The sequence below is a fragment of the Passer domesticus genome, chromosome 10, assembly GCF_036417665.1.
Source record: "Passer domesticus isolate bPasDom1 chromosome 10, bPasDom1.hap1, whole genome shotgun sequence".
NCBI classification, from domain to species: domain Eukaryota; kingdom Metazoa; phylum Chordata; class Aves; order Passeriformes; family Passeridae; genus Passer; species Passer domesticus.
Window position 1 is genome coordinate 4737825 of NC_087483.1, and position 26444 is coordinate 4764268.

The 26444-nt window shown below is 52.9% G+C and overlaps 2 protein-coding genes and 1 long non-coding RNA gene across 3 annotated transcripts in view; 1 reads left to right on the forward strand and 2 right to left on the reverse strand.

Moving 5' to 3' along the window:
- Positions 1–26444, reverse strand: part of USP40 (ubiquitin specific peptidase 40) — a 135362-nt gene that overhangs the window by 103831 nt on the left and 5087 nt on the right. The window lies entirely within an intron of this gene.
- The window catches only part of SH3BP4 (SH3 domain binding protein 4), a 33667-nt gene that overhangs the window by 910 nt on the left and 6313 nt on the right, over positions 1–26444 (reverse strand). Inside the window, exons 2-4 of the mRNA XM_064433425.1 lie at positions 10343–10542; positions 5727–8077; positions 136–324 (exon numbers count right to left, since the gene is read on the reverse strand). Coding sequence (XP_064289495.1) covers positions 136–324; positions 5727–8077; positions 10343–10463 — 2661 coding nt within the window. The 5' untranslated portion in view covers positions 10464–10542. The remainder of the gene's footprint in view (positions 1–135; positions 325–5726; positions 8078–10342; positions 10543–26444) is intronic.
- On the forward strand, positions 208–6250 carry LOC135308476 (uncharacterized). The gene is made up of 2 exons (XR_010368899.1): positions 208–2922; positions 4249–6250. It is a non-coding gene; the product is annotated as an uncharacterized LOC135308476 (long non-coding RNA).

Below are 26444 nucleotides of genomic sequence, written 5' to 3' on the forward strand. Positions count from 1 at the left end.
AAGGCCCTTTAAGACCATTGGGGCCTTGGCAGGCCTCACAGCACTGGCTCAAAGCCTGGACTCCAACACCCCGAAGGTGTTTTCCAGCCGAGGGAATTCCAGGATCTGTGCAGGGCCAGCTGGGCCTGCCCTCACCTCGCTGTCCACTGTGCCGCTCTTGTCGCGGTGCGGGGCCTCGTAGGCGTCCATCTGCTGCTTGGACACCTTGGCGAGCTTCTCGGCCAGCTCCCGCCAGCGCTGGGCCACCTCCACGGCCGTGGTCAGCAGCACGAAGTCCTGGATCAGCCTCACCACCAGCCCCTGGCAGTCCATCTTCAGCAGGGCCTGCGGGACACGGGGAAAAGCAAGCAGGGAGTCAAGGCCGGGGGTGGGCGGGTGAGCTCCCCCGGGAGCATCCCAAAAATCCTCCTGCCTCCTTTTTAGTGACAGCTGGGGAAATGAGGCCAGCAGGCTTGGTAAGAGAATAATCTCATTAATTGAACAAAGTGCCAGACCCCTCTGGATGGGGTTTGCAGCCTCATTCTGCAGGCAGCCCCTCCCGAGATGTCCAGGCCCCACCTTAAGCAGTTTAAAGCATCCCAGGGGCTGAGGACAACAGGACAACAGATGCTTTTAATCCAGAGAACTAATCCAGACTCCACCCCAGAGCTGCAGGATCCTTCAGAGCAGTGGGCAAGGCACAGCCAGGACGTTCTGAGATGGGCCCTGTGCAGGGCTGGACTGGGGTGAGACCCAGGTGAAGACTCCAATACTACAGGACCATTACTCAGCCCGGGATGTTCTTTCTCTTCTCCTCCTCTTCCTGCAACATTTATTGTCCTAAAAGCTGAGATTTTCCACAAACAGTTTTGAAGTGGAAAGAGCAAATGCATCAGTCTGGGTTTTCTAGGTAGGAATGACTTAGCCAGGCAAAAAAGGATGGAGTGGAGTTAGCTCCTGCCTTAAAGTGTCAAATCCCATTAAAGTCCCCTCAGAGTGGGATGAAGCTGCAGTAGGGGAGAAGCCCCGGTGCAGCCCTGGAAAAGGAAGGGTTTAATGGCAGTGTTCAGTTTCAGAGGATGGGATCTGACTGCCAGGATCATCATCCCACTCTCCAGGGCTCCCACAGCCTTTGAAGCACAACAGCCCCAGCAGCAGCAACCCCAGACCTTGTGCAAATCCCAAGCTGAACCTCAGGAGGGGCTCTGATGTTATTAAAAATTAAAATCAAGCCGACAGACCCCACCCACTCCTTCACAGCAGCACGGGGATGATTCTTATGGAAATCATAAGGATAAGGTGGTTCCTAAAGTGGCCAGAATCCCCTTTCTGCCCCTCTGGGTCCTGACACCCCCTCCCAACACAGGGGTCTGGGGAAATCCAGGTTTCGCTCTGGGGTAAAGAAGGGTTAAATCCTCCCAGTGGAGACTGCAAGGGGACAGTTGGGGGAGGGAAGATGGGAACATCTGAAACCACTCCAGCGATTTGCAAAGCAAATGCACGTTGATTTCCCCCTTATCTGCTCCCAGCTTAAAGCTGAGCTGGGTTCTAATCGCAGCTGCAGCCCAGCACGTGCCTGCTCCTCCAAAGTGCTGACACCGGCTTCCTGTGGGAGCCAGGGAGGCCATAAACCCCCTTGTCCAACAAGCAAGGAAAATCCATCCAAAGGAGCCCTCGTTTGGTTTGGCAAAAAGGCACGCAGAGGCATTTAGATCACACACACCTGCGCCAGAACCGAACCACCTCCTTCCTACAGCCCACGGAGCAGCTCCCCTCTGGATCCTCCATCCCCTCAGGATCCTGCTCCCTCTTTGGATTCAGCTCCCTCTCTGGATCCTCCACCCTCTCTGAATCCAGCTCCCTCTCTGAATCCAGCTACCTCTCTGGATCCTCCACCCTCTGGATCCAGCTCCCCCTCTGGATCCTCCACCCTCTCTGGATCCAGCTCCCTCTTTGCATCCAGCTTCCTCTCTGGATCCAGCTCCCCCTCTGGATCCTCCATTTCTCTGGACCCAGCTCCCTCTCTGCAGGATCCCAAGGAAGGGGCAGACTGAACATCCCCAGGCCTGCCTTTCCAGGCAGCTGGATCCCCATCCCGTGCACAAGAGGCAGTGCCTGGAGCTGGGTTAAGAAGGATGGAGCTGCAGGAGATGGATTCCCTGCTCCTTCTGCTGCTCCAGGTGAACAACAAAACAGCAGCAAGGAAAACACCCGGGAGGGCACCTCATCAAAGAGCTGCAAAATCACTCAGAACAACTCTGGGAGAGATGGATGGGTCTGGGTAACTCCGAGACCTACTGATGGCCGCAGCACCAGCTGCTGTGCCCTGGCAGAGGTGACAAGATAGGGGACAGCATCAAGCCACGTGAGGATGGGCTGCAAGGCATCACAGACGCCGAGGTGGCAGCCAGAGGGGGAATATTACTGGAAACGGCGGCGAGACACTGGGATTAGCTCAGCAGACTTAATCCTCCAGTGGGATTATGCCACAATTTTTTCCGTCCTCCTCCCTTGCCCTGGACAAGCCTCCCAGGATATCTGGGTCCACTCAGTGTCTCCATCCCTCATCAGCCAGGTGTGACCTGGGCTTTGCCAGAGCCCTTGGAAATGTTTATTATTTATTATTTATTCCCCTGGGAGCAGCGGGAACCGGCTCTGCCAGCCCAGCAAAGAGGGTGTTTGATATTCAAATCCCAGTTCAAAGCAGAAACACCTCAACTTAAAAGGCATCCAGGGGAGGCTGAATTTACATCCCAGCTTTGAAATGCAGAATCCCATTTCCTAATGAAGGAAAGCAGCATTGTGGAGGAAAACAGCTCCCCCCTGGGACTTCCTCAAACACAGGGGGTAAAGGCCCTGTGTCCCCAAGGAAACCAAGAGAGCCACGGGGTGAGAGGATGCTCCTGCACAGGCTCCTGGCTCATCATCCTCTCTAGGATACAGGTCAGGTTTTGACCCAAAAAAGTTGTCTCTGTACAAAAGCTGTCTGCCCAAAATAACCCTTCTTTGGGCAGCAAAAATCTCTCTCACTCACTGTTTTGGCTGTCACCACTTCAAAAATCATCTCACATACTTAAAATACACACTCTCAGCCTTAAATACTGATTTTTTGCCTTTTACCTCATAAAGGCTTGCACTGCCTCCATGGGGTAATTCCCCTGGACATGATGCCCATGTGGATCTCAGCATGATGAGGATGGTGAGGTCCCCCTGGCACTGGTTGCTCAGAGATGTGGCTTCACATCCCTGGAAGTATCCCAGGCCGGGCTGAAAGGGGCTTGGAGCACCCTGGGATAGTGGGAGGTGTCCCTGCCAATGGCAGGGGGTGGAAAGGGATGGGCTTTAGGGTCCCTTCTAACTCAAAGCCAGGGACGTGCTGACCTGCAGGATTTAGGACAGCTCCAGCCCCCCAGCAGCTCTCTCAGACCTGCACACACCAGGGACAAGCAGAAACTCTTGGCAGGAGCCAGGCAGCAGCACATGGATACCTGGATACGGGGAGTCAGAGCAAACAAAACAATGGGAGGGGAAAAAAAATATATCCCAAGCTCGTCTCCTGTGTGACCTTTACAAGTAGCCTGGAGAAGAACAAGCTCAGAGTTTCCTCTGCACAGCTCCCTGCTGCCGTGCCAGGGGCCGTTCCCAGCAGACCTGTGTTTTTCCCAACAGCAGCGTCTGTTGGAAGGATGATAAATGAGAGTCTCTCCGACAGCCAGAGAGGGAGAAAAGCTGAGTCTCAGGGCAGGTCTAACCCCACAGGCCAGGCACCAGGGGCAATGAAATCTTCTTGAATCCATGCCCAGCTTTTTTATCCGAACCATCCATGTGCTGCCTGCTTCCGAGGGGCAGAGAGGAGGGAGGGAGAGCTTTCCCTCTCTGCTGAGTAACTCCTGAGCCACATTCCCCCGAGTTACCTTCACACTCCAGTGCTGGTGCCTGATTAGAGAAGTAGTAATTAAAGGCAGATTACTGATTAACCAGTCATCATGACCAGGCTTTTCCTTGCTTGGCTGCTGGTGCACGACTCTGCCACTGGCGTTTTGTGTACTCAACACTGATAAACCTGCTTCTACTTCTCCCTTCCTGGTCCTTTTGAGGGGAGACAACCAACTTTCAGCTGAAATGGCCACACTGGAGCTTAGTGCAGCTGGTTCCCCTTGCCAGAAAGCCAGTCCATTTGTTACAAATAAAATCAGATTTAAACACAATAAAATCCATTACTGCTCCATTGCTATCCCCTGAAACATCATTATTTTCCTCTTTCAACAGGCTCAATCTAATTTCTCCATAGGCTAAGGAGGATTTGACGGCAGCCAGGGGTTTTGGAAGCAGCATCATGCTCCACCAAGAAGGGAGCTCATCCCTTATCCGCAGGCTCAGCCTCACAGAGAGCAGGATTAGAGAAACAAGGAGAATAAAACCTGCCCTGGGACTCTGCTCTCCTGACAGCCACAGGGGAGCAGGATGTTTTCCTACAGCTCCCAGCCCTCCCCTTGAGTCAGCAGCTCCCTGAGCCTTATCTTTCCCTTTGTCTCCCTGTGAGGATTCTCCATGACCTACAGACTGCCTGGGAGTCCTGAAAACAATGGGGAGAGATAAAAGCAACACCTACAGGGTTTGCAAACAGGTAAAGCAAACAGTCCCGGAAGCATCGAGCAAGAGCAGCATGGATTTCATCCAAACAATCATTGAGCCTGATTATTAAAGGAGTAAACCCTCCCTTGGGGGAAACAGGGGGGCCAGAGGGAAGATTTTCCAATCCTGGATCAGGAAAGGTCACTGATGGCTAGGAGAGCCCGGCAACAGAAGCAGCGTTGGTGGCACGACCTGAAAGCTGAAAGTCAAAGCTGAAACATCGCCCCACAGGACCCAGAGCGGTAACCGGGCACAGGGAACTCTCCAGACAACATTTCCATGAATAACAACGGATTCCATACTCTTCACAACACCTTCTACTCAATCCTTAAATTCCCTCCTTCTCCCTAAAAGGACTGTGGGAACTGAGCTCCTCCATTCAGCTCCAGTCCCCTTTTGCCGTAATTACATTTTGCCAAGCAAGGCCGCCGCTATTCCTTAATCCAATTGACATTTTAAACCATGCTCTTCTCCATAACTCAGTTATTCTGCTCCTGTGGGACAGCACAGAACGGGAGAGAGCTGCAAATCTCTCCCAGACATTTTGCCCTGTATTTTCTTTGGCTCACTTCCTATGAAATGCTAGAAATTATTGTGGAGATGATATTTTGTGAGGGATTTACTTGCTAACAGCCTCCTAGAAATACTGGCAGGCAGTGCTCCTCCCAAATTCCTTCCAGGACATGGAGCAAGTCACACATTTCCATTTGTAATGTATAAAACATCCCAGCTCAGAGGTGCCACTCAAAAAAAAGGCTCCCCATCCCTGAAAGTGTTCCAGGCCAAGCTGCACAGGGCTTGGAGTGACCCAGGACAGTGGAAGGTGTCCCTGCCCATGGCAGGGGTGGGACTGGATGAGCTTTGATATTTCTTTGAACCCAAGCTATTGTGTGATTCTGGAATTCCAAGCAACTGAGTGCATCCCTCATTATAGCCATGATTCTGCTAAACCAAGATCCCACCCACCACAGGGCTGGACTCCCACCTGGCAGCGCCCAGCAGTCTTCAAGGTGGACTTCACTCTCTAAAGACTGAATTAAGAAACTGCCACCTCCCCTGATGCCTCTGCAGAGCCAGGAACTAAGCCCCCCTCCGCCAGGCCTCAGACTCACCGTCATCAGCTCCTTCTGGAAGGATTTCCTCTCCTTGTTCTCCACGCTGTTGCAGTCCTCCTTCAGCTTCTCCAGGACGGAGGCCACTCGCTCTGGCTCGCTGTCCATCTCCGCCCGGCAGAAGAACGTGAGCGGCAAGTTCAGGTAGCCCAGGGCGTCGGCGAAGGAGCGCCAGCTGCTGAGGTTCTCCATCAGCAGAGTCCTCACCGAGGCGTAGATGTAGGTCAGGAACTTGCAGGGCCTCAGGATCTGCTCCAGCAGCAGGCTGGTGGTGAGATCCGGCCCGGAGAAGTAGCTGGGTTTGACCTTCCCGACCACCAGCACGTTTTTGGTGTGCACAAGGCCGACTTTCCCCTGGTAGTAGCCAATGTACCACTCCTTGGTCCACAGCTGGCCTTTCAACCTGATCTTCTCCTCACTGAGGAGGGCTATGACGTCTCCCTTCTTGTATTCCAGCAAATAGTGGTTCTTGCTCTGCCTCACCACCGTCTTCAGCAGCTTCCCGTACTTCAGGCTCAACACCGGCCGGTCCTGAAAAACCGGATACTTGGCGGTGGCAGCCAGGGGGGAGAGGATGATCTTCCCCACCTCGTTCTTCTTCAGGAACCGCCTCTGCCCTGTGGGTTTGATGGCGCTTTTCGGAGGCGGCTGCGGCGTCTGGACGCAGAACTGGGTCAGAATGGCATCCTGGTCATCCTTGACTTGTATCCTCAGCGTGAAGTCCGAGAGCTCGTTGGGGTCGTGGGACGCAATCGGGAAGATGAGGCGGCTGACCTTGCCCAGCTTCATCTGGAAGCCCCGGACGATCTTGGCTTGCTCGCTGGCCTTCACCTCGTAGTTGGTCATGTTGGAGAACATGCAGAGCTTGAGATCCTGGGGCCGGGAGAGGACAAACTGGTGCTTCCCCCAGAGCTGGAGGGCGACGGGAGCCGGGCTGTGGGATTGCATGGTGACCTCGTTGACCAGCAGGGTCTTGGGGGCACACTCGTGGCCGAACATGGCCACCACGGTCTTGAAGGAAGGGTGGATGTGCTTGGGGCCGTAGACGCCCACCGTGATCTTCTTGCTGATGTAATCCCACACGGTGTAAGGGTAGAGGATGTTCTGGCCCTGCGCCACGGCCGCAATGTACATGCAGGGCTCCAGGTTCTCCAGCTGCACCTGGATCGTGTCCCCGTAGGAATAGCTCAGCTGCATCGGCGTGTAGGGCCCCTCCTTCATGTCACTGCGCAGGCACTGGAGCCCCACCAGGCTCTTGCTCACCGCGTCGTTCTTGACCTCTGCTGACACCTTCATCTCCAGGATGATGAAGGTCTTCACCTCCATGTTGCTGAGTTTGATCTGCAGGACAGGGCTGATGGTGCTGCACTTGTCGCTGTTCAGCTCCAGCGGCGGGTCCAGCATGGCCTTCATGGAGATCTGCTGCGTCTCCCCGGGGCACACGTGGCCCTCGGGCACGTGGATGCTGATGTTGGTGTCCGGCAGCTGGACGGCCCCGCCAGAGCTGTCCAGCTTGCACACAATGTTGGTCTCTACCGGTTGCGTCTGACCCCAGCCAGGATTTTGGCCAAGCAAATCCAAGTCATGGCAAGACCGAGCCAGCTTCCTGTGGTTCAGCCATGCTGTCCTAAAATCCTCCCTGCTCTGGAACTGCTCAGGGGTGGGAGACTTCAAACCGCTGAAGAAACCCGACGACGCCGGCGCGTCCGACTTGGCCTGGAGGACGGACAGCTCGGACAAGCTGTAGGAGCGTTTACTTCGGAAGAAGGGGTTGTCCCTTCTCACGGGCTGTTCCACATCCAGCCTGTTTGTGGAGGGAAACTCATCAAAAAGGTTCCCCAGGCTGCTGGTGGGGAGAGCCGCCGCGGGAGTCGCCGTGTCAAAGAGCAACAAATCCACGGCCGCGCTGGAGTCGGACTCTTTGTCCGAGCCAGGCGCTGCTTGCAAGTTCCCGTTCAGGAACGGGTTGGTCTGCACTCCGTTCAGGAAGGGGTTGTTGTGGTAGGATTTGGCAGAGTTTCTCTTCACATCAGTCCATTCCCCGAGCAGGTCCAACTCCTTGACGCCCTCGTCGGGGCTCTCCAGCAGGTTGTCGATGACCCCGCTGTCGGTGAGGGAGGAGTTGCGGTGGTTGACGGGCTGCACGTAGGAGGATGGGATGTAGCCCATCTCCGTGGTGTTGTGGGCGTACCACCACTCCCCTCCCGACGTGTCCAGCACGTACAGGTGGTCCCCCTTGGAGAACTTCAAGGTGGTGAAATTTGTGGGGCAGTAATCCTTAATTGCTACGACTTCCTTCGCGTTCCCGAAGGACGTGGGGTTGTCCACCAGCAAGGCACTGGGAGAAGGCACTGCAGGGGCAAGGAGGAGACAGCACTGTGAGAGATGCTCAGCAGAGTCACCACTGACTTGGAACCCTTTATTCCAGCTCAACATTCCATGCTGTTTTAAGTGATTAAGGTAGTTTTGGGATCACTGAATCATTAAAGCTGGAAAAGGCCTCCAAGACCATCGAGTTCAACAACTAACCCAGCACTGCCAGGTCCACCACAAAGCCATGTCCCCAAGTGCCACATCTATGTGTTTTCTGAACATTTGAAGGTCCACTAATTCCCTGGGCAACCTCTCAAGCCTGCAGGTATTTTTCTTCATAAATTTTTTTCAAGAAAACTCCACTATTTCTGGTATATTCACACCTCTCTTCCCTTGGGTTTATCCAAACCCAAGATCTTCCCTTGGGTTTATCCAAACTCAAGATAACTCTCGCTACAGGCTAAAAGCCCTCTTGCTCTGCTGTAACTCCTCTCCTGCACATGTGAAACATGCCCAGAGAAGCTGTGGCTGCCGCTGAATCCCTGGAAGTGTTCCAGGCCAGGTTGGATGGGGCTTGGAGTAACCTGGGCTAGCGGAAGGTTTCCCTGCTTTCAGGTCCCTCCCAAATCAAACCATTCTGTGGTTCTGAAGGTCACCCAGTTTGAACCCTCACAGAATCCCACATCTCCCTCCAACACTGCTGTTCTGGTCCTGGCAGCATCTCCAGCCTTCCCTGCAGAAGTGCCAGTTCTGCACTGTTTCTGCCAGGGGATCCCAATTTACACCCAGGCTGGGTTGAGCACACAGTGCCGCCCTATTTATTTGCTTTGCTCTCATTTTCAGGACATGTTTCTGTAAAAAGCACTAAAAACAAGCTGCAGATGATGTTCCATCAATGGTTAAATGTGTGCTGTCTCCCTAGAGAGTCTGAAGAAAACAAGGAAAGCTGGATTTTAACCAACAGGGAGCTAGCTGCAAGGGAACTGGGACAGCACCTGCCTCAACAGGCTTGAGAGCTCTCTGGGAGGAAAAGGGAGTTTAGAAAACACAGGAAGCCCTTTAAATCCCAGAGACAAAGGGATGGGAGCTCAGGCTGCACATCCCTGCAGTCTCCACTCAGCACTTCTCACCCACGGAAACAAGGCAAGGGAAGATACAGCTGAGCAAAGAGAGGCCTGTAAATATAGCCTGGGGGGTTGAGTATTGGAAGGAGAAGAGTTTTGTACACATCCTGAACAGCTCACCTGCCAGCAGGCAAAGGTGTAGGGACATTCATCCAGTGCAAAGCTGCACAGAAACTCTAAATTGGAATTCCTCTGGCAGCCTGCTAGGTTGGAAGCTGCTGTTAACTCAGTCATCCTGCAGGATGGAGCATTTTTGGTGTGAGATCAGACAGGCAAGTGGCTGTTCCCTTGTCCCTCCAGCTGGGCATGCAGGGGTTAACAGGGATGTGCTGAAACCCCTTAGAGAAGAGGAGCAGTTCCTAGTTTTGCATTAAAACCCATCTAATTTGCAGCAAGTGTTTGAAGTTCAGGTGCTACACCTGCAAAAACAATCTCCTTTGTGCGTGTTTACTTTCAAGGCCCTCAGCACTCTCCAGCCTCCACCTGGAGTTTTTCCCTGGGATGCTCTCCTGCCAGGGGAGCAGCAATTCCCCTCCCACCTGACCACAGCTTTTATGCTGGGTAACACAGCATAAAAGGAAAACACAGCAGGGAAAAAAAAAAGCAATAAAAGGTGAAAAAAAAAAAAAAGGATTATTGGAGGAGCAACCTGCAGGCTCCTGTCACTGTCATATTTTCTGGAAAAATCCCTTCACCAGGATTTCTCTCCTGGGAAGCTGAGAAGCCTCAGAGAAAAATGAAAATAGTAATTATCTGATTTGCTTCTTCTCCCATGTTTTGCTGCTTTGGAATGTGGTTTGGACATTGTTCACCAACAGGTGCATGTTTCATTGGTTTCATGTGAATTGTTTTGACTCAATGCCCAATCATGGTCAGGCTGTGTCGGGACTCTGGAAGGAGGCATGAGTTTTCATTATTATCTTGGAGCCTTCTGTCTATTCTTTAGACTAGTTTAGTGTAGCATTCTTTAATATAATAACATAAAATAATAAATTAGCCTCCTAAGAACACGGAGTCAGATTTCACCATTTCCTCCCTTCAGCGGGGGACCCTGAAAACACCACAGGCTCCCAGCACTGGGCAGAGGGAAACACCTTTGTCACCGCCTTGCTGGCGTCCCCGAGCCCTGCCAGGGGGTGGGGATGGCCTGGAATGAGGAGGGGGGTGAAGCCCAGGCACCTTTGACGTCGCAGAGCGTGGTGGTTTCAGCAAAGCCCTCGCCCAGGTCGATGAGCGTGCCCTCGGACCTGCACCGCGGGAGCCCTCCCGAGTTGGCCGCCCGGATCCTCTGCGCTGCCATCTCCGCTCCCGGCGGGCACTACATGGCCATGGCCCTTCTGCTGGCGATGGGGACCCCGCTGTCACCTCGGGGAACCAGCCTGGGGGAGAGAGACAAAGACCAGCGTGTTAGAAAGGCTCCGGGTGCCCCCATGGCTGATCCCGTGGTGCCGATACAGGAGAGCCTGTCCTGCTCTCCTTAAACCATCATGGAACACGACCTGGATGCTCCCAGGGACCACAGTGCTGCCTACAAACCCCTGGGGAACTGTGGGAACCCAGGGCATCTCCCTGGATGCCCTGGATGTCTCAAAGCCCTGGCAGGGGCTCGGAGATCCTGGCAGGAAGCCAAAGACACCTGGAAATTCGATCTTAACTCATGGAGCAAATTGCCAACCTGATATAAAGAATTACAGGTCACAAAAGTTTAAGTAGCACAGTAGTAGCAATCACAGGGTGAAGGGAAAAATTTTGGAGCACTGTACAGGGGGGTTTTGAACCTTGTACAGGGGGGTTTGAAATCCTGTACATGGGGGTCAGGAGTCCCAAGATGGAGGGATTTGGGCGTGCCCTGTCCTTCTTCTTTCTTCTCCCTGGCATCCATGTTCAGGATGATGTTGGCATGTGTGGATTGGTTCATGGTGAAGGTGCACTTGCCAACAAGAGTGAAAAGTATTGGAAATAGAAGGTAAATATCTTATATGTAGTTTTTACTATAAAAGAGACAACCGCCCCGTGGGTGGGAGAGAGTGCCCTTGGCTGTCTTGCTGATCAAGACCTCGGCTGGACAGACAGAAAAACTTTGTAGATAAGGAACAATAAACTCAACTGAAGACCAAAAGCAAGAGTCCAGACTCCTTCTTCAAAAGCGCAGCCTGCCCAGAACCACCTTTTCCCGTGCTGGGGCAGAGACAACTGACAGCCGACCCCGGCAGGGAGCAAGGACAGCCTGGTCCTGCATGATGCTGGACACAACCCCACCAAAGCAGCCCTCTGGCCTTTAGGAGTTTTTGGGAATACGCTGCTCCCAGGACTGTAAATTGGTCCTTCTCCCCATTTCCCAAGCATTTTCAGGTTGCTGTAACACAATTATAAAACCACCAAGCACCAGGCTGCTGTGGGAGCAGGGGAGACCCACAGGACTGGGCTTTTTCCCTGTTCAGATGGATCACATCCCTCTCTCCCACTGCAGCATCTCCTAGGATGGGGACTGGCTCTTCCCACTTGCTCTTTGTGTCTCTCCTCTCACCCAGCCAACCAGGCAGAGCAACAACCCTTCCTGCAGTGAATACAATACAAATAAAGGAAAAAATAAGGAAAAATAAATTTTTCCCTCTTTTTTTCCCAGAAGCACTCACAGAAACACTTCCAGAACCCCTGTGGAAGAGCAGCTGCATCAGCCCACTGGAGCTGAGAGGAAAAGGAGCCCGTTCCCACAGGACACGCCGACCACCAACGTCGTGGCTGATGCAAGCATGGGCAAGAGCTGCCCTGACGTCACCCGTGTCCTCTGGAGCTGGGACAGGGGCCAGATGGGCCAGGACAGGCATGGAAGGCTGAAGGCATGGCTGGAGCACAGCCTGAGCCAGGAGTTGCTACTCCAGGTTTGCACCAGGGAGTGGGAATGCTGTCCGGTGTACTTGGGATCATCCTGGAAATTCTGGATTCAGCCCCTGCCTCCTGCTCTTTCAGAGCTGCCACAAAACTCCAGCCTGGCTGCAAAACACCAGCAGGTCTTAACCACAGAAGTTTTAATTAAAAGTTATATCCAAATCCCTTGTTTTACAAAGGGATTTTCATCCACTCCTAATGCTGCTCTTCCTTTCTCCCCCTCCCATGCAATTTTTTTCTTCTTTTCCTCTCTCTGCTTGAAAATTAAATCCAACAGAAAATAACAGCCAGACCCAAATTCCTTAGGTGGGAATACAGAGCTGATGTCTCCTCCGGCACTGTGAGGGGGAGCAGCAAGTCCTGAAGGATTTGGTGCCCTTTTCTGGAATGCAGAGAGGAAATTTGCAGGGGAGAGCCTGAGCAGGAGATACTCCAGCCTGCTTGAAATGCTTCCCAAGTCATCCCCAGGGCTGGTATGCCGGGAATGTGGCTGGCTGGAAGGGATGCACCGGGCTGCAGCCAGAAAAGGGAAGGGAGAACTTGTGTGCAAACATTTCCCCTTGGAGGAGAGCCTCCCCTCCTGCCCGGTCCTGCTGGGAGCAGCCCAAGGGGAAAGGGTTCGGCAGGGAATAAACACAGGGAAACCAGGCTCTGAGTCAAGGCTGAGCTTATCAGAGCTCAGGGACAGGTAAGAGAGGGGACCTGGAGCTGCTGCCAGGGGCAGGACAAAGAAATAACCAGGAATAAGCAGGAATAACCTCCAGCAGGCAGCAAGGAAGGGAGGAAGGATGCTGCCCTTGACTGGCACTGTTCACATCCACCCAGTTCCACCCATTAATGCCATCTGGGATTGCAGCTTTTCTAGGTGGTGTGGAAAGACCCTAAACACACAGGGCCTCCCTCTAGAGACACCACACCTCATCAATTTTTCTGATTCTTGTACACAATCTTGTTAAAAAATAAAATAAAGCAAAATAAAGTAAAATAAAGTAAAATAACAAAAATAAAATAAAATAAAATAAAATAAAATAAAATAAAATAATAAAATAAAACCACTGCGGCGTCCCGAAATTTCCCCCTGCTTGGGCAGCACTGCACGAAGTAGGAAAAAAACCAAGTGTAAGCCATGAATATGTTTTGAAACACCTGCCTGCTGGTCCAGCATCAAATGAATTTTATATTAATTACAGCAGCTACAGCCCTGACAGCTCTCACTGACATATCCACAAGCCTGGAATTTGCAGGGATGCTTCCCCTCCACCTCTGTTTATATAAGGAGATGGGAAGCTTCCTGCTAAAGGTCTCTGACAGATGTGGCTGTGTGGAGAAACAGCTGGAAAAATCCCCTCTGCATGGAACCCTGAGGCCTCGAAAGGCAGTGGGAATCTACACACAAAGGAGGGAGAATGGGAAGGTATTTCCTCTCCTGGCAGCAGCATCCTGGATCTGTCTGTCCCTCCTGGATGCAGGGATGCACACACACACTGAAGGATGGCTGGGTTTGGGATGGGAGCCCTGTTTTGGAGCTGGGGATGGACCCAAAATGTTCCTGAATGCAGAGGTAACCAGCAAAGCCTCAAATCCAGGCTGTGTGAGGATAAAAGGGATACTGGGGGGAAACAAAGGGTGGAAGGGGCAAGATTTGTTTAGAAATCACCGAGACAATGGTCTGCGAACGACTCTGAAAGCACTTTTAAATTTAGCCTGGGGTTAAATATAGACCAGGGAAAAACCCAGCCCCATCTGTTTACCCAAAGCCACAAACAGCATCCCGAATGAATGGTGGGGGGAAGGAAACCAGTGGGCGACCAGAGCACACCCTGACAGCGCCAGCAGCTCCTCAAAGGCACCCACACCTGCTTTTCACGCTGGCTTTTCCCTCCCATCAGGGACAGGGAATGCTGCAGGGACAAATCCAGCCCTACGAGCCAGGGGGAACCTGCTGCCTGCTCCCCCCATCCCAACAAATCCAGCTGCCTGCATCAGGGCCCCACAGAGGTCACAGTTTTCTCTCCCAAATCCTAAGCAGGCTTTGCTGGGAGCTGGAGAAAGCTTTAGGGGAGCCCTGGTGAGCAGATTTCCATGGGTGCATCCTCACAGCTTCCTGGCAAGGATGGTGCTTGCCCCTGGATTTAACCTTCCCTGGGGAGCCTGGGCAGTGCCCAGCACCCTCGGGGGGAAGAACCTTTTCCTAAAATCCAACTGATACAGCTCCAGCTGCCCCCTCAGCTCCCGCCAGGCACGGAGCAGCAGCAGGTCTGGTGCTGGTGACAGTGGCACATCTACTAAAAAAAAAAAAAATACTCACTAAAACTTCACTAAAAACGAAACCAAATCTTTCCTGCAGCACTCAAACACACAGCTGCAACATTTCCTGGTGCACAGAGGCACGGAAAAGGTTAAAAACAACTTCTGCAAGACGTCTGGTACAACTTATCCCAGAAATGCAACTGCAGGCCCAGGGGAGCCCTCCTGGCACAGGCCGAGCCCCTTCCTGCCCAGCTCCAGCCATCATTCCTGATGGGATCACGGGACAGACCCACCTCTGGCTGGACACTGAGCTACCAAAGACACAGCACGGGCACCCAGCCATGCTGGCCAGGGAAAAGCTGTTTGGGAAAAAGACCAAACCCACGTCCTGGAGCAAAGAAATGCAATAATAAAACCACGGGAACACCCAAAAGCGCACGGCTCGAGGGTGGGAAGCAGGATCTGCTGCTCGCCAAGGGAAGGTCCTCTCCAACAAGCACTGCTGGGGTGCAGGTGGGAAGGACCCCTCCAGGAGCCTCAGTGAGGGGAAATCCCTGGAATCTGGGCTGATAAGAGCCAGGAGGGCTGGCGGGGCTGGGCGGTACCAAGCACCGCCAGGGCTGGAGATGGAGCCAGGTCCTTCCAGGGGCTGCCAGCAGCAAAGGGAGCAGCGCACATCCCTGCCCATCCCACACTCCCAGCCCTCGCTCTTGGGATGGAGCGGCAGGGTCCATCCCACCAGGACATCTCCATGTCTGTGGGAAGCACAAGGATCCACTGAGACACAAGACTGGTCAACTCTGTCATAACCACCACCCTGCATCCCTGTTTTCCCTGGAAAACCCATTGAAAGGCTCTCGAGACTGTGGTGCAAGCTCAAGGGAAATCTTCCACCCTACACTTGGCCACAAATTGAAAATTGGAGAAAAAAAGAAGGAGCTTCCAACCAGTCCCTCATCATCCTCTCCCCACAGCAGAGCCAAGATCAACCCCAGGCACTTGCTGCTTTATGGCTTTTTATTTGCATTTTCTTTCTCCAAAGTCAAGTTTCTCTGGCTCTCTTACAAACACAGAAGTGCTTTTGGAGGTTTCTTTTAAAAACAGTCGGCTTTGCTTGGATATGAGCAAATTTAAACTTTTTCTAGGGAGGAATTCATGTCCCAGAGCCACAGCGCTCCCCACAACACTTGTTCCACACAATGAATTTACTGCAAATGCTGCTTTTATCAGTCACAAAACCCCAGGTAACTTAAATCCATGGAAGCAGATGCAGAAAAGACCCCTCCACACCCTGGGGACACCCCAGCCTTGAGGGAGCTGCTCAGGGAGTGCCAGATGACACCAACCCACTGCAAGGTGCACTGGCCTACAAAAGAAGCTGTAAACAGCCCCAGAGCGACCGAAACGTCCAAATTTTAGCAAAGAATCTGATTTAGGAACTTGGTCTTGCCCTGTGAATTCTTCACCTTCAAGATCTCCCTCATGGCTATGGCACAACACAACGCTGGCCCTTGCTCCCCAGTGGAAAAGGATCCCACCACCTCAGGAATTCCCTCCTTTTCCCATGCTTGCACTGACAGATCTTCAGGCAGGTGGAAAAACACAATGTCCTTGAAACTGGCACCATCAGCACAGCCCCACCCAGGTCCTCTGCAGCCTCCTGCAAGGCCGGGATGGCTTTGGAAGCAGCTGGTGGCAAGGAACAGACCCATCACCTTGTGGCTCCTCTCCTGGTGATCCAGGTCTCTTCCAGGAGCCTTGCTGGAGGGGATGGGTGGGGAAGAGCTGGCTGCTGTTGAGATTTTCCCCTCAGAAGGCCGACCCAAGCATTCTCCAGGTGTGATGCCAGCCATGCCCGGTGATTCCTGACCCCGCTGCCTCTCTCTTATCTCCTCCTCCTCCTCCTTCACCGCTTGCGCTCGCCACAACAACGCTTTCATCTTCCAAAAAAAAGAAAAAAACCCACCCAAGCCAAGCAAAGATAAAACCACCCCTTAAGACAACACCACAGCTCTTTGTACCAGAAAGAACAGCCCGGTGTGAACTCACACGTCCGTCCCAGCACGAGCCTGCTGGAGCTGCCAGGAACACAGCGCACGGCGCTTTTCGTCCCTTTCCCAGCAAACAAGAAGGGGCTTGTGGAAGCATGGGGACCTCCCACCCCTCCTGCAGCACCCTCACGTCGCAGGGCTTTGCTTTGGAGCCCATTCCCACCGTGTGATATGGGAATGGCTGCACCCAACGCCCGGCCCCGTGCCCTCCGCTCCCTGCCAAACCCCATGGAAAAATCCCGCCCTCGAGCTCCAGCTTGGCTCAGCTCCTGCTGCCAGGCAAGGGCAAGCCAAGCACGGCCAGGCTGATGGAAGGGAGGGGAATGAAGGCAGTTTTGGCTGAGTGTGTGCTGCTGGTGCCTGGTGTCCTGCCGGGGATGACATCCCTCACAGGCAAAGCAGGAAGGACGGGAGAGCTTCCTTTTATAGCAGCCACTCTGGAGCACGAGTTCCCCTGGATATCCACCACCAGCTGCGTGAGACTCAAATATAAATTAGTCTTGAGGGTGGGAAAAGGGAGTTTTCCCTGCAGGACCTCCTGCTGCTGCCCAGCACTGATGCCATGGCACAGGAGGGTCCTGGAGATGCAGGCACCGCCCTCGAGCACCCACAGCAACCTCAAAGCCCACCCCAAACCCCTGGAAACAGTGCTGGCATGGGAGACATTTAAAGAACCTGGAAGTGCAGGAAGGTGCTGGAGGTGCTGCACAGGGCAGGGACACCTGTGAGGTTCACAGGGCCACAAAAAAGCTTTTCCTGGGACAACAGCCCAGGTCCTCCTGCTCCACAGCCACAAAACCACGACACGCACGCCCATCCTGATAACACGGGGAAGTAAAGAAAGCCAGACTTGCTTCCATGGTTCCAACACTACCACGGGCTGCAAGACCAGCCGCCCCCTCTGGCATTCCCAAAACAACCAAGCAGAGGGATGTCACCAGTGGGATGGTCCTCGGTGCAATGGATGGTGCTGGAATGCCAGCACGGAGAGCGTGGCACTTCCAGGAGCAGATTCCTGCATTCCACAGAGCCGGGTAAAAACCGAGAGGTGCTGGCTGCCCCAACATCTCTTGGTGAGATCAAAGGAGACCACAGTGGGGACTGTTCTGCAGCCTTGCCCGGACCTCTTGCCCAGGGGAGGGCTTGGTCAGTCCTTCCCTGGACCCACAGACATTTCTGTCTCCACAATGTCCTGCAGCAAGGAACTGCACAGATGGGCTGGAAGGCAATGGGAAACTCATCTCCACCAGGAACAGGGTCTCATCTGATGTCCAGCACCCCTCGTATCCGAAGAGTCAGAGTTCAGTCCTGCTCCACCCTGCCCCTGCTGTCTGCTCAGTGTTCTTCCAAGAGAAAAAACACTTCCTAATTCAGGCAGGGCACTCCCAAAGGTGTTCTGGCTTTTTAACAGGGAGCTGTGGATGGATGCCCCTCTGGCAGGGCAAGAAGCTTAATCCAGACAAGTCCCATGGGCACCAACAAAACCATGAAAATCCAAAGTCACATCCAGTGCTGTGCTCCCAGAGGAGTTAAACCATAAACTCAAGCTTTAAAACCCTTGGAGAGAACAGGAGTCCAGGAGAGAATTGTCTTCCTCCAAGCCCTCACAGCCCCTCCAAAGTCCTTCACAAGCCCAAGGGTTTGGCCAACAGCCAAAGCAAGACTGTCCCTGAAGGATGCTTAGGGCCAAAAGCATGGACCAAATGTCTCTCAAAGCAGGGAAACTCAGATTTGAGCTGGATCAGGCAACAGCCCAAGCTCACACAGGGAATTGGTGGTAGAGGAGAAATGAAACCCAGATTTCCAGAGCCACAATAAGACACTTTTAAAGAAAAGATCCTGCCAGAATCACCAGGACAAGGCACACAGACACCATGGTCACCCAGGAGATCTCAGGCCAACACCCACAAAGCCCAGAGTAAGAGAAACCCTGGAAGTCAAAAGGAGGGGAAACAGCTTCCCACCTCTGTGGGTGCTGCAAGAACCATCTCATGATCACCCAAGAGGGGCCACTCAGCCCCCTCAAACCAACCAGATCCACAGAAGCTCAAAGGCAAAAGGCACTAACTGAGAAAATCCTGGAGTGGCTCCCTGTCTTGCCACCCTCCAGCCGCAGTCCCGGCAGCTTCCCCTTCCTCGGATAATTTGGATGCTAATTTGGCCTTCAAGAGCTGTCAAAACCCAAAGTCCCTGAACTGCTGAGCTTCCCCAAGAGGAGATGATGACAGAGCTTTAACTGCATCGACATTCAGAGCCCTGTCCCTATCACCCTTCACTGATTCTGCCCTTGCCCGACGGAGAGGAGCTGCTGCAATGCCACGTGTTCTCCTTGTTCCTGGCTGGAAAACCAGCCCCACCAGCGCGATCAGAGAAGGGCAGGCACAAGGAGGTCACTCATGGTGCTGGCTGGACAGGCTGCCACCACAGCTGGGGCAGGGGGGACAACACAAAGCTCCAGAGATGAGCTGCAGACCACCAGGGACGAGGCAGCTCCCAGCAGGCCATCACAGACAGCTCCACGCAGCTCTCCCGGCCCAAGTGCTCCACCAAGATCCATCTCCAGGTATCCTCAGTCAGGAGGTTCGTTTTTGGGAAAAACAGAGGGTTTTGTTCCCAGCTTGCCACCTGGACACCAAGCAATGAGGAAAGAAACCTCTCTGGATCCAAGAACTTGCTCAAGCTGGGGCAAAACCACCCCCTTGGTTTAATTTTCTAGCACACCTTCCTGATTAATCCATCACTGATCTGCTGCTGGATTACAGGACACCCCCAGCTATGCTGAAAATGCTGACAGGAGCCAAAAACCTCCTTTCTTTCATCTCTTTGAGCAGAAACAAACAGAATCAGCACATTGCAAAGAATTCCCTCAAAACAGCAGGGTTTTTAAAGCTCCTCTTTGGTAAACATTCCCAAACCAGATTGCCCAGGACACCTGGGTTTAAGCAGCTTAACCCTTTGCTGGACTTGCTGGTCTTCCCCTGGGAAGAAAAGATTGGAGTTGGTTGCATCATGGGATATTCCATGCCTGATCCAATCTCACAAACCAGAGATTTCCTTGTCAGAAAGAGGGCAGGAATACCTGGAGAGCAAACTCCCAGGTGATGATGCAAGTAGGAAGAGGATGTGGGGACAGATCAGAGAATCATGGCATGGTTTGGCTTGGAAAAGACCTTAAAGTTTGTCTCATGGGCAGGGACACCTCCCAGTATCCCAGGCTGCTCCAAGCCCCAATGTCCAACCTGGCCTTGGGCACTTGCAGGGATCCAGGGGCAGCCACAGCTGCTCTGGGCAGTGCCAGGGCCTTGCCCTTCCCCTCTCAGGGAAGAATTTCTTCTTAATATCTGACCTAAACCCACCAACCAGAGATGTCCTGGATTAGGACACCTCAGCTTTGATCCCATCTGCAAACCCAGCCAGCTGCAGACCATCCCAGAAGGTGTTCCTGCTTCCATCCAGAGCATGCTTTGAACACCACACCCATTACGTGGACACAAAGACCACGTGGCTCTTTTTAGGTGGTTTTCAGCAGCACAAGTCCTCACTTTAATTTAGCTTAGAGCTTCTCCAGGGGTGGGAATGAGCTTTCCAGGTGCAGACACCTACCTGTGCCAGCCAGGAGGGTGCCTGAGATACACCAAAACCGGCTGCTGTTTATGCAACACAAGAGCAAACACCGCGCCTGCTTGTTTAATTAATTACCCCGAAATTAAAGCCCAGCAGACTGCACAGAGACTCCGTGCAACCTGCAAATTAACTCAGCCTCGGGGTGAGGGAGGTCAGACAGCATCCAAGCAGTGGCTCCAAGCATTTTCCACAGCATCAGGAGTGCCGTGAAGGGGGAAAAAACCCCAAAACGACACCACCCACCCCCACCTGTCAGAGCTCCGGGGTTTTGCTGTTTCGGTCTGGCCAGGTTAAGAGCTGCTCAGTCCCATCACCGTGGGTCAGATGGCTGATAAGAAACCAATTTCATCACTTTTAAGCCCCAAATGTTTACGGGCGGGCGCTATCTGCAAACAAAGACACGCACTTTGAACTGCAGCTTTGCGTCAGTCTGAGAACGCGCGAGGCCGTGCCGGGATCAACGCGGCCCCAAAGAAAGACAAAGCTCCCTCTCTGCAGCCTCCACCGATGGCAAAGCTGCTTCTCTGGGCCAGGACATAACCCCTGGCACAACACTTAGCCATTTTGGGGATAGATGCCCCTCATTTAGCAACATAGCAAAAATAGTAATTGATGCGAATCTGGCAAAAATCTTCGCTCAAAATTACTCTCCTTGCTGGACGGAGCAGGGTTGAATCTCAAACACATTTTTTGCGGCATTAGTCACCAGGCAAAATTAAAATGATACCTGAAAGTCATCCTAGAGCCACATCAGGTTGTTCCCTGCTCAAGGCAGAGATTTACAGCTTGAGTGGAGTCATTTCTACAACTCTGCACTGCACTCATAAGGACAAGACACCTCCCACGTGTGCATCAGACACAGGAGCGTCCCTTAAAAAAGGGACAACTCTGAGCCACCACAGAGGGAACATTTCCAGAGGACAAGTTATTCCCCCTCTGCTGGCCCCAAGAAGTCAGCTCCAGGCAAGGCTGGGAAGGAGACAGACCTGCCCTGGCTTCTCCTTGCCCAAGAGGAACCTCAGAGCCTCCCTGCTGGAGCCCCAGAGCCACGTGCTCCCTTCATTCCCAGTGAGATTTCACAGAATCCCAGAAAGGTTTGAGTTGAAAAGGACCTTAAAGTCCTTCTTTGCCCATCCATGGGCAAACAAACCTTCCACCAGACCAGGTTGCTCAATTCCCATCTGCAAGACAGCACAGAGCTAAATTTTGGGCGCTGGGAGGTTGAATGAGGGGTGGAGCGTTATCAGCTGCGATAGGGGTGGTTTGGGGCCAACCAAGTGCCCAAATTACAGGAAACAAGACAAAGCCACTGAAAGCCACACAGGGGATACCAGCAGACCCCAAAGTTTATCCTTTGTCTCTACAAGAACACCTCTTTTCAAAAAGCAAGGACTAAACTGAGGTTAAAGAGCCCCAGACAGACTCCCTGGCTCAGCAGGCACATTCCCTGGAGCAGCACAGAACCCCCTCCATTTATGGATTCCTGTGGAGAACAACTTCAATCCCACCACCAGCTCTGCTCAGAGGCTGCTCTGACAAGCACAGTGATGTGTTTTTAATTTCCAGACCCAAAACACGGGGCTGCAGGCAGCAGGCTCCTGGCTGGAGAAGGCAAATCCATGGCACCTCCACCAACCTGCCCAGACAACACCTCCTGCTCTCAGCATCTCCCACAGCAACATCAACATCCCAGATTTTTTTTTGTCCTATCAGGATGGAGCTCTTCCACGTCTCACTGCTGGTCACATCCAGCAGATGTTGGTGCCAGTGATGGGACAGCCCTGCCAGAACAAGCAGCACTGACTGAGAGCAACCCTGAGGAAAAGACCAGGAATTCCAGGAATGGGAGAGGATTTACAAGGGCCTGGAGGGACAGGACAAGGGGGAATGGCTTTAAACTGACAGAGATGAGATACTGGGGAGGAATTGTTCCCTGTGAGGGTGAGGCAGCCCTGGCACAGGGTGCCCAGAGAAGCTGTGGCTGCCCCTGGATCCAAGGCCAGGCTGGATGGGGCTTGGAGAACCTGGATAGTGCAAAGTGTCCCTGCCCTGGAATGAGGTGAGCTTTTAAGCCCCTTCCAACCCAAACCACTCCCTGATTCCAAGCAGGACACAGCACAAACTTTCCAGGAGCTGAGGATGCTCTCCAGCACACCACATGCAGCCTGCAGGACTTTGCAGGGTCAGGCTGGAATTAGACACGCTCCTGATGAGGAAAAACTCCCTAACTATCAAACCAATGCAGATGGACCTCTTTTTTTTTTTTTAATTAAAACTTGCTTGAAGTGCCACATAAAAGAAGTGAAATCCCAGGCACAGCTGACGCATCAGGAGAGATTTATATTTAGAAGAATGACTTAAGTACTCGATCAACAGGAAAAAAATGGGAACTTTTCAGCAGGGTCCAGAAGGAGGAAAGAAAACCAAGAGGGAGACAGTCACCACCACCCATTATTCCTTAGGGTAACATCCACTGGCATTTTAGCCTCCCAACAAGCCACTTTTGCAGTGAATTCAGCTTTTTTTTTTTTTTTTTTGCCATGCATGATCCCAGTAAACAACATTTACAGCCAGAACACATGATGTGCATCACAAGACAACTGGCACCAGTATTATTTTTAAATACCATCAGCTCTGCTTTTAACAGAACAACGGGAAATGTATTATTACCCGAGCATAAAACAAATATATTGAGGCGATTTAAAAAAAAAAAAGAAAAAAAAGCCATTCCCAAGTTTTGCAGAGTGAAGATTTAAAGAGAGATAAACCAGAGCACCACCAGAAAAACATAATCCTTCAAAATCTGCCATTCCTCCTGCTGCATTTATTCATTTGGGAGCTTTCAGTCCAAAAGTCAGAGCCCTGCTTAGCCGGATATCCGATCGTTTGCTGGGCCTCATCCCAAATTTCTCCAGCATTACTCACTTTTTTTTTTTTTTTGTGTGTGTGCAGGAAAGGGGATGAGGATTTTCTGGTGAAAGGCAAAAGTGAGGCAGAAGTGTTCACAGCCCTGTGGAGTGTGGGATTTCCATGGATAGGCTCAGACATCTGCTCCCAAATGATTCCCATCCACAGAAGAAGAAAGGGATCAGGGAGATGCTGGGACTCTGCACAGTTTTGGAGCTGAGGATGAGCTGGAGCTTTCCAGGCAGGAGCACTGGGCACTGGATGCTCATCCCAAAGGAAGATGCTCTGCATCCTGGTAGCTCCCAGCAGCATCTCCACCCCTGCCAGCACTCCCACTGGGAATTACCCTGTGTCCCACTTTCACAAGCTCCACTGCCTCAAAGCAGGAATTACCTGCCCCTTCCCAGAGCAAAACACTTCCCCCTTCCCTGCCCAAGCCAGGGCAGCACCTGATGCAGCATCACCACTCCGCCACCACAATCCCTGAAAAATGAGGCCCAGCAGCAAATATTCCCACCCTGATTCATTCCCCACGCCCACCAGGAGCCCTTTTGGAGTGATTTTAGAGCCCATTTTTTGAGACATGGGCACCACGACTGCAGGGACCACGGTTTAACCTTCCTGCGGAGCAACGCCGTGCCTCAGTTTCCCTGCGCCATTTTCTGGTATCCAAACCCTGCAGGACACACATTCCTCCCTTTTGCCTCAAGGATGCACCTCCACCTGCCAGCACTCAGCTTCCCATCCCAGCCAGGAAAACCAGCTTCCCTCGGGGTGTCTGTATGGCCAGGCTTTACAACAGAGCCCAGCAGGATGGAGGGGTCACAGTGCAGACAGGGGGTTAAACCCTCCCCCTTCCCAAATCCCTGCTTCAGGGCCCCGCATTCCTCAGCTCAAACAGTCTGCAGGGCTTTCCTCTGCTCACTCTTTCCGTGTCCTGGATGTGGTGGATGTGTCAGGAGCTCCTGCTCTGCCCTGGGAGGAGCCGCAGGGATGTCCCGCGGCAGGGCCAGGTGCACACCCATGGAGTGTTCCGGGCTGGAAACACCTCAAAGCCCATCTCATTCTCACCTTTGCACTGTCCCAGGTTCCTCCAAGCCCCATCCAACCTCTCCTTGGACACTTCCAGGGATCCAGGGGCAGCCACAGCTTCTCTGGGTGCCCACCCTCCCAGGGAACAATTCCTTCCCAATATCCCTGCCCTCTAAACCTGAGAGTTTAAAGCAATTCCCCCCTGTCCTGTCACTCCATGCCCTTGTCAAACACCTCCCACGGCAGGTCCAGGAGCAGGGATGCTCTGGAGAGCACAGCACATCCCACAGGGATCTGGATGAGTCCCCGCGTCCTCCCCGTCACCATCACCAGGGTGGAGCTCCTGCGACCTCATTGCAGGCACCTCATCAGGCTCTGCAGGAGCCCAGATGGACCATCTGGCTAATTGAGTTAATTAAAGCATTTTTCAGCAGCGATTAACTTTCAGGCAGCTCTCCCCGGGGAGCAGGGGCCACAGCTCGGGAGCAGCAGGAGAGATGGAAAAAATTACTTGGAAGCACTGAGGGCACCGAGCTGCTCCTCTGCAGCACTGGCTGGCTCCAACAACTCCCAGGGGAAAAAAAACAACACCAAATCCCCCAAAACTTCAGGATGTGAAGAGGCAGGCAGGGGAGGAGAGCACCACAGTGATGTCCCCATCCCAGAGCATCCTTCCCAGGCAACTCTTGGAATTTTGAGGGCAGCACTGGCAGCACAGGGGCTCTGCTTTGCTTACGAGGTAATTGCCACCCTCCAGGGATAACAAATACCTTGTCCATGGTCCATTCCCAGAAAACCAAGGAAAACACTTCCAAAGACTCCAGGAAAGCCTCGTTTTGTGGTCTGATAAGCTCAGCTGCTGAAAGGAGACGCTTTCTAGGAAGCTGGTATCAAAAAAAAGAGACATAAACCACCCCCAAAATAACCCATCCCAGTGCTGGATGCCAGGTTTTCCTCCCCTTTCCCCAAAAAACCCACTTGTCCCATCAGAGCAACCACAGGATGCATCCCTGCAGAGGTACCACTCCTGGGGAGGCTGCTCCAAGGAACCTGCAGCCACAGGGAAGGAGGAGCTGGAGCAAGGGAGGACAAACTGTGGGATGCACCCCTCCCTTCTCCTCCTTCCTTGTTGTGGGATGCACTTGGGCATCTTCTCTTTCGTTTTCTGGGATGCACCCCCTCTTGCTTCCCCCTTTTTTTGTGGGATTTACTCACATCTCCTCCTTTTGAGGGATAGCCTCATCCCTTTTTTTTTTTCCAGGACACAAACCCTTCTCCTTCTGTGGGATGCACCAGCACAGCTCTTTTTATCCTACCCACACATCTGCTCCTCCAGCTTTTTTTTGGGATGCACTCATGCATCTCCTCCTCCTTTTGTGCAGGATGCACTCCCCACCTCCTCCTTTTTCTGGGATGCACTCCCACCTCCTCCTCCTTTTTTTTTACAGGATACACTCACACAGGTCCTGCTTTTGTGGGATGGACTCAAGGATCTCTTTTTTTTTCAGGATGCACCCAAGCATCTCTTTTTTTTTAATTCCTACCCCCAAACTTTATCCTTTGCAAGGACCAGTTGCTCCCAGGCCCATTGGGAATTATTCCCTGAACATCCTCAAGGATTCCAACAGCTCAACCTGCACCAAAGGCTGAGCAAAATCCCCCACTGAGGATGTTCATGGCAAAATAAGCCCTGGGGAGCAGGATTTGGGGCAGAGAGCAGAGCCATTCCCAGGCTGGCTTTCCAAGCGGGCTGCCGCCTGGGAAACGCTTCCCAGAGCAACCCCACCCCGGGAGCCCTAATCTGATGGCAGGCTTTCAATGGAGCAGCCAGGATGGGGAGGGAGAGAGGCTGAAGAGGGGGGAAAGAAAGCAAGGAAATGCCTCTGAGGTGAGGAGGTTTTTTTCTCTGGCCGGGGACGCCGTGTTTTGTTTGCCTGCCTCCAGCGCTGCCATTTTCCGGAAGCCGGAGCGCTCGCAGAAAAATGGGAAGTTTCTCTTTGTTTAATTTTAGCCGTGGCAGCCTCCGCACTGAGGGACCCAGCAGAGCTCCCCCGGCTGCTCTGGGAACGGATGTGAGCCAAGAGGACGGAGCAGCAGCAGGGAATGAGGCGGGAATTCAGGATTTCACATCAGACACGGCCCGGGCTGAAGCGCGCTCGGTCCCAGAGGTGTGTGAGACTGGGGAGCTTTGGGCTGAACTCCCCCTGTGTGACCACTGCATCCATCACTCCAGTTCGTGGGGGGTTTTCCTGCTCTCTTTCTCCGCATTTTGCCTGTGGAAGCATTTTTAGGTGGATAACCTGAGCACCTTCCCCCACCACACCAAAGAGAACGATGGATGCTGCACCCAGCCCTGAGAAGTCCAACCAAACCCACTCCTGGACCTATCCCAGATTCATAACTTAGGGTGGAAAAGACCTTTGGGATCACAGCTTCCAGCAGCAGCGCCCATCAAACACCTCCTGCCCTGCTCCTCTGCACTGACCCACTGTTCAACTCCAAAAAAGCCTTTTTCTCCCTGTTCCTAA